This window comes from Loxodonta africana, chromosome 19 (assembly GCF_030014295.1).
Source record: "Loxodonta africana isolate mLoxAfr1 chromosome 19, mLoxAfr1.hap2, whole genome shotgun sequence".
In the NCBI taxonomy this organism is placed as follows: Eukaryota; Metazoa; Chordata; class Mammalia; order Proboscidea; family Elephantidae; genus Loxodonta; species Loxodonta africana.
In genome coordinates, this window is record NC_087360.1 from 43,823,697 (window position 1) to 43,845,059 (window position 21,363).

At 38.5% G+C, this 21,363-nt stretch overlaps 1 protein-coding gene across 7 annotated transcripts in view; it reads left to right on the forward strand.

Moving 5' to 3' along the window:
- Positions 1-21,363, forward strand: part of INTS9 (integrator complex subunit 9) — a 166,014-nt gene that overhangs the window by 34,857 nt on the left and 109,794 nt on the right. For 4 of the 7 annotated variants that reach the window (XM_064271902.1, XM_010592337.3, XM_064271904.1 and 1 more), the window contains 2 exons: positions 6,725-6,785; positions 10,901-10,963. In XM_064271902.1, the coding sequence (XP_064127972.1) occupies positions 6,725-6,785; positions 10,901-10,963 (124 nt within the window). The remainder of the gene's footprint in view (positions 1-6,724; positions 6,786-10,900; positions 10,964-21,363) is intronic. The other 3 variants (XM_064271905.1, XM_064271903.1, XM_064271907.1) reach the window with 1 other exon arrangement.

Sequence of the window (21,363 nt, forward strand, 5' to 3'; positions counted from 1 at the left end):
TTTTAAACTCGCTCAAGTCTGGGAATTGTTTTTGGGGCTGTGATTTTCCGTTCTGCTGGTTTGTGTTAGACTGCTGTTCAGTTGACCTAGAATTCACCTGCGTGTGCAGATCAAGGAAATACTAGATTTCCTGACTATTTAATCAGGGACACCATGACTAAGTAGCCAACGTTCTCAGTCCATACGAGTCAGACTGTTGTGATTACTGCTTTGACTCTGCTGTCTTATTATGGTAACCACACCCACCTTGTCTTTGTCGATTGTGTGCCACCGCTTGGCCCCTACTACCGCAGGATCCAATCAGTGCCATTGCAGATAGGTGTCTTTATTCAGTTAGGGCTGTTTCCACTGTCAAATCTGAGTTACACATAAAATAGCAATCACAGCAGTCTTCAAGGATGCTGGGGCTCCCTTCACAAATTTGTTCTTCACAGTTATGGTAAAAGGTGTGTCCTCTGGGTACTCTGTGTGTAGGTTTGTGGGTCTAACCTGATAAATCCACTCTGGCATTCCAGTTTCCCTAAGTCTTTGGATACCTTCTGCTACAGAAGTACCAGGTCTGGTACTTCAACTTGATTTCATGTGGGGCACCCCGTAATCCATGCTTCAGCAACCCAACCAAATAAACTGTTAAATCCTTTCCAAACTTTTCGATCTGAAACATTGAGGAATCTGTGTTTAGTGGGCTCATATCAAAAACTTAGACTGATTCGTCTTTATGTTCCTTGCATCATTATCCCACACCCTTAATAGACATCCCCACTCATATTCCCCAGGTTTCTGTTTGTACATATTGGAAAAGTCAAGCAGTTCTTTTTGAAGTGTAGTATACCTCCTCCTAGATCACACTTTGTACTTCACCTTTTGGGGCTTACTGGGACTTAAGTGTAGTTACAGGCCTAGAAGCCAAATAGGTAGTGGGGAACTGTTTTGAGAACATTCAGCATTGTCTTGTAAAGCATCTGCCTCAGGCAATGCCCCAGGCAATGACTCAGACAAGGGCTCTTCAGAGACAGCTGGATTAATCTCATTAAATGGGAGTAGAGGGGCTAACGGTTTTACTGGGGAGGTGGTTTAGCAGAAAAATGTGGAGTAATCTCTTCAGATGGGAGTGAAGGGACTAGTTCTGTTTGCAGGATTGAATAAATGGGATTTCAGGACTCACTGTCTCCAGCTTCCTGATTATCTGCCCATATGTCCCCATCCTAAGTTTCAGGATCTCATTTCTTCCTAATCAATACCCTCACTTTAAGTTTAGACACCTCTTGAGGTTGGCATTTGAGTTGGCATTTTAATTCAGTCACTCCTACGATAAGACTCTAGGTTTGGTTTTCAGCAATATCAGCTCTGTTACTACAAAAAACAAGACATACTTTCGGTGTACAAGTGAAAACTTTGAGGCCGTTTATGTAGCACTTGAGTTTTGACTCTGAAGCCCTGAGCTCATCTCATTCTTTTACCACTTTGTCTAGCAAAAGAAGAACCAACCAACCAACTTCCTTATACTTCTAGTTATGACAAAATTGTAGAAAGATATCACACATGCAGTCACCCAGAGCATCACCTTTCACTGATACCTGATGTATTGGTGGTAATACTTTGCGTATTTATATTGCCACCTCATGCCATGGATTGATTAGTAGTGCCTTCTTTACTACTGAAAGCAGAGTCATCATCTTTAAGCTAACAAGACTTGAGAACCAATTTAGAAAACTCATCCTTATAATTTTGTTTCTCTAGAACCACTCTTGGTACCAAATGTCTTAGGCTGGGTTTTCTAGAGAAGCAAAACCAGTAAAGCATATAAATATACATAGAGATTTATAGCAAGGAAATGGCTCACGCAGTTGTATAGGCTGAAACATCCGAAGTCCGTGGGTCCAGATAGAGGCTTCTCCCGATTCATGTAGCTGCAGGGGCTGGCAAATGCAAACTCTGCAGGTCAGAAAGCAGAGCTCTTGATCACAGATTGTGCAGATTGACGAAGTTCAAGACTGGCAGGCAAGACTGCAGGGAAGCTGCTAGCTCAAGTCCCAAGAACTGAAGGTCAGATGAACAGGAGCCAGCTGCAGGATCCAGCACGAGCAAAAGCCCGATAACCTTGCCAGAATGTCCACTTATATTTAATGCAGGCCGCAGATCCAAGGAAACTCTTTCAACTGATTAGCTACTTAAATCCGATTCCATCATGGAGGGTGATCACATTATATCAGATGTCATTACGGAAGTGGTCACAACATCATATGACTGCCAAACCACTGAGAATCATGGCCCAGCCAAGTTGACACACAGCCTTAACCAACACAGATGCAGACATGATGCTCCATATTTGTTGTTGTGTGCCATTGAATCAATTCCAACTCATGGCAATCCTGTGCTTGAGTGCATATTGCCTAGCATGGACATTCTTTTACATAACCACAGTACAGTTATCAAAATCAGGAAATTGACAATGATATTATACCAGTATCTAATCTGCATGCATTATTCATATTGCACCAATTGTCCCTATAGTGTCCTTTATAGCAAAAAAAAAAATTTAATAAAGACATCTGGTCTGAAATCCAGTCTAGATCAATCACTGGAGTTAGTCATGTCTTTTGTCTCCTTTAATCTGGAAAAGTTCCTCAGTCTGTCTTTCATGACCTTGAATGTTTTTAAAAATGTAAGCCAGTTATATAATGTCCCTCAATTTGAGTTTGTTGCTGTTCCCTGATGATTCCATTTGCTGTTGAGTCAATTACAACTCATGGCAGCTCCACATGCATCAGAGTAGAATTGTGCTCCATAGGGTTTTCAGAGGCCGATTTTCAAAACTAGGTCCCCAGGCTTTTCTTTTGAGGCATCTTTGCGTGAACTCAAACCTACAACCTTTCAGTTATCAGCCAAGCATGTTAACTGTTTGCACCACCCAAGGTCTCCTTCCTTATGATTAGGTTGAGCTTATTATTTTGGGTAGGAATGCCACAGAAATGATGATTTTGTAATATCAGAAAGTATATGATGTTGATTTTCCCCAAAGTCATCTTTCAGAAATACAAATCTAATCTTGTTTCTAACCTGTTTAAAACCTTTCAGTGGTTTTTTATTGCTCTTAGGATAAATACCAAAGTCTTCATCTTGGTACAGTGGTGGTCATGCCCTCTCCTCTAATATCTCCTTTATACTCTGCCTCTTGCTCTTTGTTTTCTTTCAGGGACTCAAAGAAATCTCAGGTCTCCTCTCAGAGCAGCCACACGTTTTTTATTCAGCCTGGAAGGCTTTTCTCCCTCTTCCCTGCCCCATCTTTCACTTAGCCTGCTTAACAGGAGCTAATTCCTCAGATTCATTTATGGCTCCACAGTTTCTCTATAGGTGGCAGTGTAATTGGATTGGTAGGGCTTAGGGAGTAGTCTGTGGGACTCTTCTTGAAGTTTCATTTAAATAACCTTTTATGTAAGATACCCCTGCCAAACAGTGATGAGAATGACTACCGGAAATCGTTATGCTTGTAGCTGTCTTTTTTCTCTATTCCCTCCAAATCCTGCCCCTTCACTGGAGTTTTCCCCTTCATTCTCCTGCTGTCTAGATCTCAGCTTAGTCATCATATCCTCAGGGAAGTCTTTTGATTCCACCTGGACTAGCCGTTCGTTATGGGACTTTTGTAGTACTTAGTGTTATACTGCTTCATCGTTTTTGACAGCTTCTCTGTTTGTGTGATTAGTTGATTTATCTGCCTTTCCAGCCTCCTTAGGGGATAGGTGTATTATGCTCATGATCATATCACCAGCATCTAGCTGAGTACTTGACACATAAATAAAGTTTCACAAGTCAATCAGTGAAGATGAGCACCCTACAGCACTACACCAAATGATGAGGCTGTTCCCTGTTACCTCTTTCTGGAAGACCTGTTGCATTTTCTCCTCCCAACTCCTACTCCTTGCTCTCTCACCCCACTGCAAACTGTCACAAGTGCCCTTTCTGTGTGAACCCATAACACCTTCTGCATACCCCTGTCGGAGGTCTTATTCTATTCTATTGTAATTGCTCTTTACTATTTCCCTATCCTATACTGTGATTCCTATTAGGCAGAGATTGTTGTATTTACTTTCATATGCCAGCAGTTTGCATACTTTGTACAGAGTTTGTTTTCTGATGATTCCACTTGCTAAAGATTTTTAATATTTATTTTTTATATAAATATTTTTAAATGAATGAGTGTTCTCATGGCTTTTCTATTTTCTGATTATAACAGTAATACATTTCAAAGTATAAAATGGGAAAAACGAAAAGTATGAAGAAAAAAATTGATTACATATCATCTTGTTCATTCTACCTTTTAGTATTTTTTTCTAAATGATAGACTACTTTAAAATGCCTTAGGTTGTTTGTTTACTTTTTTTCAGTTTTGAACCATGGGGCTATTTTACTTATTCAAAAAATAAATATTACCCAGACAATTAGATCTTACATAGATATGTTCTTCTTGGCCACAAAATTTTTAAATGACATTCTCCCCCCCCCCACCCAAGAAATGGTTGTTAAATAGTAGATTGATAGATGTGCTCATCTAAAATCATAATTTTTCTAGTATCTTCATCTTCCATATTTTATTTAAAATAGATTTTGGTGGAGAGAACTTCTGTCTCCTGTTTACATACAAAGTCAGCTTTTAAAATCAGTAAGAGCAAAGTAATAATAGCTTCAGATTTACTCTTTATGGTTTAGTCATTAACTCAGTGAAACTCAATATTGATCTGTATAGTTAGCATGCCTTTGCCATTTGATGACCTGTTTACATGGCCCCACATCTTTACCATAATTGTTATATGGTCATGCTCCCCTTTGAACATTCAGTCTGCTAGCAATTTCTCAAATCCAAAATAAAAATAGGTGTTTAATAGAAGGCTTTGATGTTACAAAAAGTATTTGTCAAGAGTTCAAATCACAATAACTGAAAATTTTGCTTTTTTAAAAGAATTCTGATAAGCAGAAGTAGCATTTCTCATCATTTGTTGGAGACAACTAAATGGATCAGTCAGCTGTATTTTCAAAGTTGATTTATTTCTGTCCGGTGGGAAGCACACTGAATGCATGTCCTTTGATCTAGTTTTCTTTGTAAAGTGGGATATTTACAACCTTGTTTTAGAGAGTTAACATGCATGAAATGAGAACAGTACCCACATTGACATGTCATTACGGTTTTATTAGAATGCTTGGTTTTTTAATCTGGCTTGATAGTAAATACATTTTTTCAAGAAGTAAAAAGTCTAAAAGTAAAGGCTTATATGTGACTATTAAATGAGATGAATGGAAATTAAAGTAGCTAATAGGACTCCCCCCTCCCCAGAGGTTAGAATAGAAAACTCCCAGGAAACAACAACAAAAAATGTTACATCAGGTGTAATTTAAACCAACCAAATTTGATTCTCCCAGTTATTGCTTTCCATTCTCAAGTATGAGAGTTAAAATTCTCACTTTTTCATCACTAAAGGCAAAATGTAAATAGTTGGTAAATCTAGGTAAAGGGTGTATGGTAGTTTATATACCCTGCTTGCAACTTAAGTTTGGAATATGTCAAAAATAAAAAGTTCTCACTTTTTTTCTGAAATTAGTTATCGTATATATTTTATTCAGGTTTTTAACCTCTCTTAGAAGATTGACAAATATTTACATATTTATGTTTCTAATTGACTTTCATACCTATCACCTAATTACAAAGTCAGAATTTGATTATTTTGGGAAGAGGATGAGGACATATACTAATATTCGATTTGTGACTATAGAGTTCTTTTAGTCACGAACTCTATTTTGTCCTTAAATTTTATTTCACAGATTATAATTTCGTTGTGAAGTTCTAAAATCTTTACCTTCCAGCTTGTACTTTTTCATCACATTTCTTCTTGGTCATTATGCTTCTTTTTAATTAACGTATTTTTCCCCTACTGAATTATTTACATTTTCTGCCCCCAGTATAATTATTCTGGTCAACTAATAATAGTATACAGCTAAATCCTGAGATTACCAAGTGTATAATTTCTGAATCCACACTTTTTTTTTAATGTAAAGTATACGTAAACTTAACTCCACCTTCTAGAAATTATTCAGCTAGATACATGGTGTCATTTTGCAACACTTGGGAAAACTAGCTTCTTTTTCAGAACTGGAAACTCAGGCCACCAGTGATAAGTGACTAACCCACTTATAAGCAGTGAATCCAAAATATGAATTTCACTAGAATTCAGGTATTTTTATGCTCAGTGAATTCTGACTGGTAGATAGTGAACATCATACTAGATAGGTGTTCTTGTCAGAACACCTAACCTTTCAGAGTCTGTTTTCTCATCTGTAATATAATGCTACCTATTCTGCCAGCCCTTCAAGGTTGTTGTCAAGCAAATAAGGTGAAGTCTTAGACAGTGATTGAAAAATCATAAAATGTTCTAGTATCTCATATTTCTTTTTTCTTTACTACTCTACACAACATTCTATTTATTTTCCCAATTCTGTGCTAAACTATTTGTCCTTCTAATACTTTATTGCCACATAATTCTTAAGCTTGATAATTTTTCATCTTTCGATCAATATTTTGGGTGAGCATTGCTGCCAGTAATTTCAAACTGTTTTCAACCTAATGGAGACAGTACTAAACTAAAAAAAAAAAAAATGGAGACAGTACAGTCACCGTGAAATCACTGAGGATTATAATTTATTTAGGATAATTTATTAATCTTTTTTTTTTCAGTCCCAGGCTATCTAATCTTCCTAGCTGGTCCCTAAAGGATGGAAATGCTTACTTGGACAAGGTAATGATATTTATACCCAGTAGAAAGCCATGTTGTGTTATGCTGAAGACACCCTGTAATAATGTGACTAATGAGCTCTTTTTTTTTTTTTTCCCCGTACATTTTCTATCTGAAAAATTTCAAGATCCATGCTAGGGTCTTCCGTACTTGGTGATTATTGTTTTTAAGAGATTTTAAGGGAATCTTAGTGCTCAGATTCAGATCCAGTAGGCTCATATGTACAAATCTAAGTACTTATGCTGCAAATACATTTTATCACCACAGAAAGAAAATTATTACTGTTAGAATTGTGACGGTAGTTTCAAAGGTGATGCTAATTAGAGCTCAATCCAGCTCATTTTCAAGCTCTACTGACTCTATGACTGGAATGAATAAACTTTTTTTTTTTCTTAATACCTTTAAAATATTCAAACATGTAGGTTTTAAACCCCTGCTTCTGTCAGGAGTCATATCAGGTAGGCTTCATCAGAAGTTAGGGCATTATTCTAGAGGACATGGAAGGTTGTCAGGGCTAGGAGGGCAGAGGTTGTCATCGTTTGATTAGAACACTGGCCACCTTGTGGAGAATAGACTAAGGAGCAAGGGTTTAACTTTTAACCTCTTGGAAGGTGGAAGAGGCATGTGTTCCTAGATAAATTACAGTAGAGGACCTTCCAAACTATGACCTGTGATTCTGTTCTAGCCTTTTCTTGGTCTAGAATGGGCAGTCATCTAGGTTATAAAAAAAAGAACACAGTTCTAGGAATTCAGGCTTTGGGGTTGTATTATATATGACTTTAATCATCAACTGACTAGATCTAAAATAAATTATTTAAATTATTTTTCTTTTTTAAGGGTATTATATTTTTGACATTAGGGTATCTCCACAGTAATTCCATTCTCAAATCAGTATTTAGATAGTTTACTTAGGAACCAAAGGTACAAAAATGTTAAAAACTCTTTTTATCTAGTCAATTTTATACTAAAAATATCAGAGGCGAAAGAAAGTTAAGAGCTGTAAAGTTCATCCAAGCCACTCCTTAATCCTCCAAATCCTTCTTCCTCTCATAAGTTTCACAATTGAAAACTAAATAAGGAGTTTAAAGATCCTTAAAATGATTCATCTGAATAAGGCATTTCCTTCTTGTAATAGATATTGTTGTTAAATAAAGGGGTACTCTTTTTACTGAATTAATTCCTATACCTGTACCCCAACCTGAACTATAAGCCAAATGCAATTTAAAACTAGATTCTCTTGTAGCTCACTGTAAAATTATGTGACATTCAGGAATTTGTGCACCTGATTTCATCTTAACTCTCCTGATGGCTATAAATTATTGGTCCCTGAGAAAGGCTCAGAAGCATTCCATTACCAGTGCATTGTGAGCGAAATGACTTGCATGTGTATGTGGGAGTATTTCATTAGAAGGGAGTGGTGAATAAAATACAGTGACATTGTGAGTGTTTGGAATGGTAAATGTGCTTCTCCAAACCAGGAGGGATGAGAGTGCAGAGACTAGACTTTATCATAGAAGATAGACGTGCCCTGCTGTAATGTTATGGGGAAAGAAAATTACATTGCCAATTTAAGACTAGGCAAAGCTTTGAAATTTTCTATGATTTGTCTTTAATCATTTTTAACCTCGTCCTAAGGGAGCTGGGAATATTCTCCTGTTAAACATAATTGCTCATTTGTTTTCAGTTGGTATGTACATTGTAATTAAGCACTGTTTTCAGTCTTTTTTGGCGTAGCCTATCACTGGTTGTCTTTGTTATCTAGTGCTGCTATAACAGAAATACCACAAGTGGATGGCTTTAACAAAGAGAAATTTATCCTCTCATAGTCTAATAGGCTACAGGTCCAAATTCCGGGCGCCAGCTCCAGGAGAAGGCTTTCTCTCTCTATTGACTCTAGAAGAAGGTGCTTATCATCAATCTTCCCCTGGTCTAGGAGCTTCTCAGCACAAGGACCACAGCTCCTGGCACTATTTTCTTGGTGGTATGAGGTCCTCCTGTCTCTGTGCTTGTTTCTCTGTTTTATATCTCAAAAGAGATTGAGTCAGGATACAACCTAATATTACAGATTGAGTTCTGCCTCATTAACATTATCATGCCTCATTAATATCATAGAGGTAGAATTAACAACAGATAGGAAAATCATATCAGATGACAAAATGGTGGACAATCACGCAGTACTAGGAATCATGGCTTAGCCAAGTTGCCACACATTTTTGGGGAACATGATTCAATCCGTAACACTGGCTAACAGTACTCACATAAGGAGAAGAACCAGAGTTGTTCTGATACGAGAACCACAAAGGATAGTAAAATTCAAAAGGAAAATAACATATAGTTAACATCTGGTTTTCAAGTAAAGATTGAGAGTAAAATCACTCAGACTCTGACAAGTATGTGTGTGTATCTATGTGTATGAACAAATATATGTTCAGTGACTAATGGAAACACTATAGAAAAATATGGTAATAAAGTCATTCTCTTTCTGGAAAGAGCAAAGCAAATTGTCAAGCAATTTATATCTTTTACAGATTTCATTACACAGTCGTAGATAACTTTGGCCTTGATGGCGCAAAAAATTAGTTTATGTTATTTCCCGTAACATAGTTCAATAACAGATAGGAACAGTTCAGATAAACTTGAAGAATGTAATCAGTGTAACTGAATTGTACATATAGAAATTGTTGAATTGGTATATGTTCTCCTGTGTATATTCTCAACAACAAAAACATTAAATAAAATTTTTTAAGAACTTCTCTGTAGACTTAAGTTTAAAGTATCAGTGAGAGAAGAAAACAACTCTAATGGCATTCTAGAAGCATTGTAGCAGACAGACCCTGTTGGTGGCCCACTCATATCTCTGGGGTCTTTCCACTTCACTGTGCTCTGTCAGAATTCCAGCTGCCAGTATCTGTTTCACTTTGCCTGAGAGTTTGTTTTCTCAAAGCTACACAAAATGCAGAAGTTGTTATATAAATATCTCACATCCTTTAGCCTTCAGTAGCTTCAGTAGGATAACTCTAAGATGTATGCTTATACTATTTCTCCGTGTTTATCAGTGCCAATTGCCCACAGTGGTATGTGGCTCAATAACGTATCCTTTATCAGCCACCTTCCCGTCACGTTATCACTTGTATTTTCAGCACCTCCCATATAGTAAACTCCTTGCTCTCAACCCCTTTTCTCCGGGTCTACTTCCGGAGCAACCCAAACTAAGACAGGTATGTTAAATGTGATAGGTCATGGGCAAGGTAGGAAGTTGCACTATGTTGTAGTTCTTTTGAATGAATACATTTAGTTTATAATCCCAAATAAATTGTATGTTTTGTAAGAGCGAAGATTGTATTCATGGTGGTGGTGGTGGTGGTTTTATCCCTACCGCCTACTCTTCTCCCCCGTCCTTACTTGGCCCTTTCACCGGATTCTTGGTAGGAGAAGAAAGAGGCTCTAAGTAATTTGTCTAGGGCTGTGACTCATAACCTGATTACATAACAGAGTCACTGGAGATGCTTGTTATAAATACAGATTTCCATGGCTGAGTCCTCAGAGTTCCTAATCCCTTAAGTCTTAGATAAAACGCCCACTGCTGTTGAGTCAATTCCAACACACAGCGACCCTATAGGACAGAGTAGAACTGCCCCATAGGGTTTCCGAGGAGTGCCTGGTGGATTCAAACTGCTGACCTTTTTTTGGTTAGCAGATACAGCTTTTAACCACTGCACTACTAGGGTAAGTCTTAGATAGGGGCAGGAACCTTTACTTTAATGAATGCCCCCAGATAATTCTGATGTTTCTGGTATGGTCTACATAAACATAACATTATTTGGATACCATTGGTAGCAATGAGCGCCCATGTGTGGCTTCCCTGAAGAGGCATCAAGAACTGTGCATTCTGGTCCTGAGTCTGCCACTAACCGATATTTTTACCCTGAGTGAAACACTTAGCCTCCTGAGCGTAAACAAGGAACAGTTGACTTAAATAATCTTTCCGCTTCCCTGCAGCTCTAGCAGTCTATGATTTTTCATGGAAAGTTGGTTTTGGGATTAAATTTCTTTGGTGTTGTGCCTATTGGATCAGATATTTCTTCCTTATAGATATTTTTCCTTTTCATTTTTTTTAGGAGCTAAAGGAGTGCTCAGGTCATGTATTTGTGGATTCTGTGCCTGAATTCTGCTTACCAGAGGTAAGATTAATCTTATTGTAGAAACAAAGCATATCCTGTAATCTCTCCAAGTGAAATCTGGACATCCTGTTTTCAACTTGAAATGAATCTATTCTTCCAGGCACATAGTTACACTAAATATAATCATTTAGGAGGTTTTTATATTGTATATAAATGATTTAAGTCACTTTCTTCTTCCTATCCCTAACTCTTTCCATAAATCCCCACTAACATTTCTACTAGGGCACAGTTTTGAATAAAGTAAGGAAATAGCTCAAACCTTTTCAGTTTTGTTATTATAATATCTGTATGCTTAGATTGGAAATCCTGGTGGCATAGTAGTTAAGTGCTACAGCTGCTAACCAAGAGGGCGGCAGTTCATATCCGCCAGGTGCTCCTTGGAAACTCTACGGGGCAGTTCTACTCTGTCCTATAGGGTCACTGAGTCAGAATCGACTTGACGGCAGTGGGTTTGGTTTTTTGGTTTTTATGCTTAGATTGGAGCCCTGGTAGTGCACAGTGGTTAAGAGTTCTGTTGCTAACCAAAAGATCAGCAGTTTGAATCCATCAGCCGCTCCTTGGAAACCCTATGGGGCAGTTCTGTTTTGTCCTGTAGGGTCGCTATGAGTCGGAATCAACTTGACAGTGATGGATTTTTTTTTGGTTTTATGGTTAGATTAACTATGCTTTTTTCCTAATCTTGTTTACAATGGATAATTGAAATTTGATACTATCCAGTAAATGCCAGTAAAATGTAAAAATTCTTGCTGACTTGAAATATATTGAATATTGCATGAAATTAATGGATTCTGAACTGAGTCATGGTTATCTGACACATACATACGATTATCACAGTGAGATTTGTTTTAAGACTTGTAAGGGCTTGGGGCCAATTTCAAGTTCTAAAGGAAAATGAAATTAGTTTCCATTATTTTTAAAGGAAACGGGTCAGTCTCAGATGATAAGCCTAATCCCCATAGCGGCCTACGGTGGGGCTCTCAACAGACAGATGAAGTATAAGGAAGCCAGTGGCTAGTCCAGAGTTCCTGAGGAAATCAGTGAGAAGCTGCTGCCCAGTGGATTACAATGCCTGTAGAAAATACTCTCACAATTCAATGTCAAAGAAACATTGAAATATAGTTTGCCTTATTTTTATTTCTTCCCTTGGATACCCTGTAAACTTCTTTTTTTCTCTTTGAAGTATGTATATATGCCCTTTTGGGATACCAGAGAGAAAGAGAGGAAGAAAAAGAGAAGGGCTTGGTAATTGAAGGTGGCAGTTTGAGATATAGTAGTAAAGAAGAACAAGGGCAGAGGGCTAATACAAGAATCCTGAGCTCTCCGTCACTGCTATTGAATCTTTCTGTCATCCTCATTTGTCATTTAGGAATTAGTGGGATAGTTTCCCATCTGTGGGAAGATTTGTAATCCCATGTGCTACATTTATTTTCAGTTCACCACATGTGGTACTGACTACTACAATCTTTAGTGTATGGGCAACCATAGAGAATTTATGAATTGGTGTTCTGATGACTTTCTGACTTGCTCAAGAATATGAAGCTTTTAAACTGGACAGTAACCATTTCATAATTCGTCTTTTGCTGATATCTAAAGAATTATCAATATACTTAGGATTCTGGAGCCATACAAGGTTTTTCAAACAAGATTTTACAATGCAAGTTAGTGATAGTCACTATTTTAAAGTAGAGCCAAAACGTAGTATGATCAGGAGAAAATGAGAGGGTAGTAGAAGCAGGAGATAAGTACCTAAAACAATCCAGTTACTTTGCTGATTTGTGGGTGAACCAAGGAGATCCAGTGCCAGTCCTACTGGAATTTATAATTTAGTACAATTACATTAAATACTTCTGTATCCCTCACAGGATCTAGCACAGTATGGTAAGCAACCAATAAATTATGGTTATTTTGACCCAATTCAAGGTCTACAGAATCCAAGAGATTATATGTAACAATTTTTAAGCTAAAATAGTATTTATTGAACTTCCACTGAAGTATCTACCTACTTAAGTATGAGTCTACAAACATGTATTTCTCAAGGGAAAAGTAAAAAATGTTCACGTAGGCACTCTTGATATCTATACAGACAGAATGAAATTATATATATGTATGTTGTTAAGCATAATGTTTTTTTTATGTTGTTAAGTATAATTAAATGTATATTTATTGATTGATTGATTGTTGGAGCCGTGGTGGCATAGTGCTTAAGAGGTTGTCTGTTAATCAAAAGGTAGGCAGTTCGAATCCACCAGCCACTCCTTGCAAACCCTGTGGAACAGTTCTACTCTGTCCTATAGGGTTGCTCTGAGTTGGAATCGACGGCAATGAGTTCAGTATTTTTATTTTTATTGGGTGCTATTGAGTTGGTTCCAACTGTTAGTGACCTTATGTGTAATAGAACGAAACACTGCCCAGTCCTGTGCCATCATCACAATCATTGCTATGTTTGAGTCCATTGTTGCAGCCACTGTGTCAGTTCATCACGTTGAGGGCCTCCCTCTTTTTTCCTGACCCTCTACTTTATGAAGCATGATGTTCTTCTCCAGGGACTGGTCCCTCCTGATAACATGTCCAAAGTATGTATGATGAAGTCTCACCATCCTAGCTTCTAGGAGCATCTTGGCTGTACTTCTTCCAAGACAGATTTGTTCGAACTTCTGGCAGTCTATGGTATATTCAGTATTCTTCGCCACCACTACGATTCAAATTCATCAATTCTTCTTCAGTCTTCCATATTCATTGTCCAGCATTCACATGCACATGAGGCCATTGATAATACCATGGCTTGGGTCAGGCGCACCCTGATCCTCAAAATGACACTTTTGCTTTCTGATACTTTAAAGAGGCCTCTTGTAGCAGATTTGCCTAATGCAATACATCTTTTGATTTCTTGATTTCTGCTTCCATGGGTGTTAATTATGGGACTAAGTAAAATAAAATACTTGAAAACGTCAATCTTTTCTCCGTTTTTCATCATGTTCCTTATTGGTCCTGTTGTGAGGATTTTTGTTTTCTTTATGTTGAGGTGTAATCCATACTGAAGGCTACAGTCTTTGATCTTCAAGTCCTCTTCACTTTCAGCAAGCAAGGTTGTGTCATCTGCATATTGCAGGTTATTAATGAGTCTTCCTCCAATCCTGATGCCCCGTTCTTCTTCCTCGTATAGTCCAGCTTCTCGGATTATTTGCTCGGCATACAGATTGAATAAGTATGGTGAAAGAGTAGAACCCTAACGCACACCTTTCCTGATTTTAAACCACGCAGTATCCCCTTGTTCTGTTCGAACATCTGCCTCTTGGTATATATATTCTTCCATCTGTCCTCACCAAATTTCTCCTAAGTCTAGACTCTGTGGGCTGGTTTTTGTATATTAAAGAAAAATTTCAAATATTTTCACTTAGTTTCCGATTGTGAGGGAAGGAGACGATGCTTTTCAGTTCTGTTGTTGCTTAGACTGTTACTCCCATTTTTTCTTCTAGATCTGTCACTCTGTTAAACCAAAATCAAATCCATTGCCATCAAGTCGAATCGACTCATAGCGACCCTATAGGAGAGAGTAGAACTGTCCCATAGGGCTTCCAAGGAACACCTGATGGATTCGAACTGCCAATCTTTTAGTTATCAGAGGTAACTCTTAACCACTGTGCCACCAGGGTTTCTGTCACTCTGCTACTCTGTCTTGATTTCTTTGTTTAAAAACAGTCCTAGAGTACGAGGAGGAAAATGTTACATGAGCCTTTATCATGGTGTTAAGTAAAGATATTGTCTTGGAAGAGCTGTGTTCAGCACGGAGTTAATGGTGGTACTGTTGTTGTCATTGAGTATTTTATTCACATAGATTGTCATTGTACTAGCAGTGAGTAGCTTATGACCTCTAATCTGCATGCTGTCCTCAGAAGCCTATAATGCCTTGGCAGCTTTATTAAATTATTTTATATATAAAGTCATTCAGCCAGAAAATAAATACAACCAAAATGGCACACTGCCTCTTATCATTTGGTTATGTCACAGAGGTCTTTGTTACTTCTTCTCCATGGGGGATATATTGGCTTAGCTACCTATTCTCCTGACTAAAACATTTCCTTGACTTCGCCTTATGCTTGTCCCTTAGTGAACTGTATAGTTTCCCAGGGATAACTCTTCCATGAGAGAGACCAAAGTGATTGGTTTGGTGTCTGAACCATAGTATCTTACTTTCCCCACAGCGGGTGCTGCTTATAAAGACGCATTTCTTTAACGAATTGGCTGCAAGGCCTATTAAGGGGTGGCAGGGGGCACAGAGAAGTCACACAGGATTCTTGACTTCAGAGAGATTCATTTATTGAGAGACAAAGTGATACTCTGAAGTGCAGTTGCGCAGCGTGTAGACTGCCATAAAGTGGTTTGGGAGTTCTGAGGAAGAAGTGGTTTCTTTCATCCTTGCAAATCAGGAAGACTTAGTGGAAGAAGTGGCTTTTCAAGTGAACCTTAAAAAACAGGTATTCCAGAGATGTAAAAGACCTATATGAAGAAAACTACAAGACTCTACTGCAAGAAGCCAAGAGCGATTTACATAAGTAGAAAAACATACCTTGCTCGTGGATAAGAAGACTTAACATTGTAAAAATGTCTATTCTACCAAAAGCAGATATACATACAACGCAATTCCAATCCAGATTCCAACGACATTTTTTAATGAGATGGAGAAACAAATCACCAACTTCATATGGAAGGGAAAGAGGCTCCGGATAAGTAAAACATTACTGAAAAAGAAGAACAAAGCGGCAGGCCTCACTCCACCTGATTTGAGAACCTATTATACTGCCACAGTAGTCAAAACAGTACCTGTACAACAACAGATTCATAGACCAATGGAACAGAATTGAGAATCCAGACATAAATCCATCCACATGTAAGCAGCAAATATTTGACAAAGGCCCAAAGTCAGTTAAATAGGGAAAAATAGTTAAAGACAGTCTTTTGAACAAATGGTGCTGGCATAACTGGATATCCATCTGCAAAAAAATGAAACAAGACCCGCACCTCACACCATGGACAAAAATGAAGTCAAAATGGATCAAAGACCTAAATATAAAATCTAAAAAGATAAAGATCATGGAAGAAAAAATAGGGACAACATTAAAACCCAGAACCCAGTGCTGTCGAGTCAATTCCGACTCATAGCAACCCTATAGGAGAGAGTAGAACTGCCCCATAGAGTTTCCAAGGAGCGCCTGGAGGATTCGAACTGCTGACCCTTTGGTTAGCAGCCATAGCGCTTAACCACTACACCACCAGAATACATGGCATAAACAGTATACAAAACATTACTAACGATACAGAAGAGAAATTAGATAACTGGGAGCCCCAAAAAGTCAAACACCTATGCTCATCCAAAGACTTCACCAAAAGAGTAAAGATTACCTACAGACTGGGAAGAAGTTTTTAGCGACAATATTTCTGATCAGCGTCAGATCTCTTAAATCTACATGATACTGCAAAAACTCAACTACAAAAAGACAAATAAAAAATGGGACAAGGATATGAACAGACACTTCATTACAGAAGACATTCAAGTAGCTAACGGATACATGAGAAAATGCTCACGATCATTAGCCATTAGAGAAATGCAAAGCAAAACTTCAATGAGATTCCATCTCACTCCAACAAGGCTGGCATTAATCCAAAAAACACAAAATAATAAATGTTGGAGAGGTGGTGGAGAGACTGGAACACTTATACACTGCTGGGAGGAATGTAGAATGGTACAAACACTTTGGAAATCAATTTGACGCTTCCTTAAAAAAACAGAAATAGGACTACCATACAATCCTGCAATCCTACTCCTTGGAATATATCTAGGGAAATTAAGAGCCTTTACACAAACAGATATATGCACACCCATGTTCTTTGCAGCACTGTTTACAATAGCAAAAAGACAGAAGCAACCAAAGGTGCCCATCAACGGATGAATGGATAAATTAGGGTATATTCACACAATGGAATACTACGCATCAATAAAGAACAATGATGAATCTGTGAAATGTTTCATAACGTGGAAGAATCTGGAAGGCAGTATGCTGAGTGAAATTAGTCAGCTGCAAAAGGACAAATGTTTATAGGGCCACTATTATAAGAACTTGAGAAATAGTTTAGACAGAGAAGAAAATATTCTTTGATGGTTACGAGAGAGGGGAGGGAGGGAAGGAGAGGAGTTTTCACTAATTAGATAGTAGATAAGAACTATTTTAGGTGACGGGAAAGACAACACACAATACAGGGGAGGTCAGCACAACTGGACTAAACCAAAAGCAAAGAAGTTTCCTGAATAAACTGAACGCTTTGAAGGCCAGCGTAACAGAGGTGGGGAATTGGGGACCATGGTTTCAGGGGACATCGAAGTCAATTGGCATAATAAAATCTATTAAGAAAACATTCTGCATCCCACTTTGAAGAGTGGCATCTGGGGTCTTAAACGTTAGCAAGCAGCCATCTAAGATGCAGCAATTGGTCTCAACCCACCTGGAGAAAAGGAGAATGAAGAATACCAAGGACACAAGGTAATATGAGCCTCAGACAGAAAGGCCACATAAACCAGAGACTACATCAGCCTGAGACCAGAAGAACTAGATGGTGCCCAGCCACAACCGATGACTGCCCTGACAGGGAACACAACAGAGAACCACTGAGGGAGCAGGAGAGCAGTGGGATGCAGACCCCAAATTCTCATAAAAAGAACAGACATAGTGGTCTGCCTGAGACTAGAAGGACCCTGGAGGTCATAGTCCCCAGACCTTCTGTTAGCCCAGGAGAGGAACCATTCCCAAAGCCAACTCTTCAGACAGGGATTGGACTAGACTATGGGATAGACAATAATATTGGTGAAGAATGAGCTTCTTGGATCAGGTATACACATGAGACTATGTTGGCATCTCCCGTCTGAAGGAGAAATAAGAGGGTAGAGGGGGTCAGAAGCTGGCCGAATGGACACAAAAAGAGAGAGTGGAGGGAAGGAGTGTGCTGTCTCATTAGGGGGAGAGCAATTAGGAGTATATAGCAAGGTGTTTATAAATTTTTGTATGAGTCTGACTTGATTTGTAAACTTTCACTTAAAGCACAATAAAAATTAAAATAAATAAATTTTTAAAAACGTATTCTTGTTATTGTTAGGTGTTATTGCGATGTTTGAGCCCATTCTTGCAGCCATTGTGTCTGTCCGTCTCGTTGAGGGGCTTCCTGTTTTTTGCTGACCATCGCTTTACCAAGCATGATGTCCCTCTCCAGGAATTAGTCCCTCCTGATAACATGTCCAAAGTATGTAAGACAAAGTCCCACCATTCTTGCTTCTAAAGGGAATCCTGGCTGTAGTTCTTCCAAGACAGATATATTTGTTCTTCCGGCAGTCGTGGTATGTTCAGTATCCTTCGTCAACATCATAATTCAGAGACATCAATTCTTCCTTATTCATTGTCCAGCTTTCTCATGCATATGAGGCAACTGAAAATACCATAGGTTGGGTTAGGCGCACCTTAGTTCTCAAAGTGACATCTTTGCTTTTTAACACTTTGAAGAGGTTTTTTGCAGCACATTTGCCCGGTGCAATATGTTCTTTGGCTTCTCGACTGCTGTTTCCATGGGTGTTGATTGTGGTTCCAGGTAAAACGAAATTTCTGACAACTTCAATCTTTTTGTTTTTCATGATATTGTTTATTGGTCTAGTTGTGAGGATTTTTGTTTTCTTAATGTTTAGGTATAATTCATACTGAAGGCTGTAGCCTTTGATCTTCATCAGTGTTTCAAGTCTTCTTTACTTTAAGCAAATAAGGTTGTGGAATCTGCCTATAATGAGTCTGTTCTGTTTGAATGACTGACTCTTGGTCTATGTACAGGTTCTGTGTGAGCACAATTAAGTGTTCTGAAATTCCCATTCTTCCTAATGTTATCCGTAATTTGTTATGATCCACACAGTTAAACACATTTGCATAGTCAGTAAAACACAGGTAAACATCTTTCTGGTATTCTCTGCTGGCAGCCATGATCCATCTGACATCAGTAACGATATCCATCATTCCATGTCCTCTTCCGAATCTGGCTTGAATTTCTGGCAGTTCCCTGTGGATGTACAGCTGCAACCATTTTTGAATTATCGTCAACAGAATTTTACTTGTGTGTGATATTAATGATATTTGATGATTTCTGCATTCTGTTGGATCACCTTTCTTTAGATTGGGCACAGATATGGATCCCTTCCAGTTGGTTGGCCAGGAAGCTGTCTTCCAAATTTCTTGACATAGACAAGTGAGCCCTTCCAACATTGCATCCATTTGTTGAAACATCTCAACTGGTATCCCATCACATCTGGAGCCTTGTTTGTCACCAGTGCTTTCACTGCTGCTTGGACTTCTTTCAGTACCATCCATTCTTCTGCTACCTCCTAAAATAGTTGCACATCAACCAATTCTTTTTGGTACAGTGACTCTGTGTATTCCTTCCATCTTCTTTTGATGCTCCCTGTGTCATTCAGTATTATGCCCATAGAATCCTTCAGTATTGCAACTCGAGGCTTGAATTTTCTCTTCAGTTCTTTCAGCTTGAGGAACTCTGAGCACGTTCTTCCCGTTTGGTTTTCTAACCCCAGATCTTTGTACATTTCATTATAATACTTTGTCTTCTCAATCTGCCCTTTGAAATCTTCTGTTCAGTTCTTTTACGTTGTCATTTTCTCCATTCGCTTTATCTACTCTGTGTTCAAGGGAAAGTTTCAGTCTCTTCTGATATCCATTTTGGTCTTTCCTTTCTTTCCTGCCTTTTTAGTGACCTTTTGCTCTCTCCATGTGTTATGTCCTTGATGTCATTCCACAGCTTATCTGGTCTTCAGTTATTGGTTTTCAATGCATCTAATCTGTTCTTGAGATGGTCTCTAAATTCAGTTGGGATATACTCAAGGTTGTACTTTGGCTATAAAAGACTGTAGGCCTTAAACATATGGGGAAGACATTCCATTCTATTAATTCAGCAATAAAAATTTTTAATAAATTTACCAAATGTGAGTACCATTGTTCCTCAACTGCTAACCTGTCTTTTCCCTTTTTACATTACCTTAACAATGGAGTAGAAACCCTGGTGGCATAGTGGTTAAGTGCTACAGCTGCTAACCAAAGGGTTGGCAGTTCGAATCCACCAGGTGCTCCTTGGAAACTCTATGGGGCAGTTCTACTCTGTCCTATAGGGTCGCTATGAGTCGAAATCGACTCAATGGCACCGGGTTTGGTTTTGGTTTGAACAATGGAGTAAGACACCAGGGAAAAGTCATAGAAGCTTCGCAGACACATCCAAATGCCCTGAGAGACAGAGCTACTGGGCTGAGGGCTGGGGACTGTGGTCTGAGGGGCATCTAGCTCAACTGACATAACATGGTCTGTAAAGAAAATGTTTTACATCCAACATAGACAAGTGAGCCCTTCCAACATTGCATCCATTTGTGGATGAGTGGCAACTGGAGTCTTAAAAACCTGCAGGCAGCCATCTAAGTAAGATGCACCTACTGGTCCCATCCCAGCTGGAGCAAAGGAGAATGAATAAGAGCAGAGACATAAGGGAAAACTTAATCCAAAGGACTAATGAACCACGACTACCAAAGCCTACGCTAGACTGAGCCCAGAACAACTAGATGGTGCCTGGTTACCACCATCAACTCCTCTGGCAGGGATCACAATAGGGGGTCCTGGGCAGAGCTGGAAAAAAATATAGAACAAAATTCAAATTCACAAAAATAAAAATAAAAAGACCAGGCTTGCTGGTCTGACAGAGACTAAAGAAATCCCAAGTGTATGATTCCCGGACAACCTTTTAACTCAGTACTGAAGTCACTCTTTAGGTTCACCCTTCAGCCAAAGATTAGACAGGTCAATAGGGCCAACAATAACACATGTGACAGACGTACTTCATAGTTAAATCATGACTATGAGACAAATGGGCACAGCAGCCCAAAAGCAAAGATGAGAAGGCAGGAAGGGACAGCAAAACTGGACGAATGTAAATAGGGAAACTGGGATGGAATAGGTGAGAGTCTTGACACATTGCGGGAATGGAACCAATGTCACAAAACAATCTGGGTGTTAACTGTTTAATGAGATACTAATTTACTCTTTAAACTTGCACCTAAATCACAGTTTTAAAAATAAATAAATAAATAATAGAGTAAAAGGGTGGACTTGGGTTTAAGATTAGGCTAGAATATGAGCATATACTCCTTTCATGACTCTGTCCATATATATATATATTTAAAAGTAGTAGTCAAAAGTTGCCTCCCACATTTGACATTTGAAGAGCTGGTTTCTGCGTGCGTCTTCGCCTGTTTCTCATTAATCTGCAGCAATGGTGCATTACATTGTAGTATGGCCTTATAGCTTATATTGTTCTCT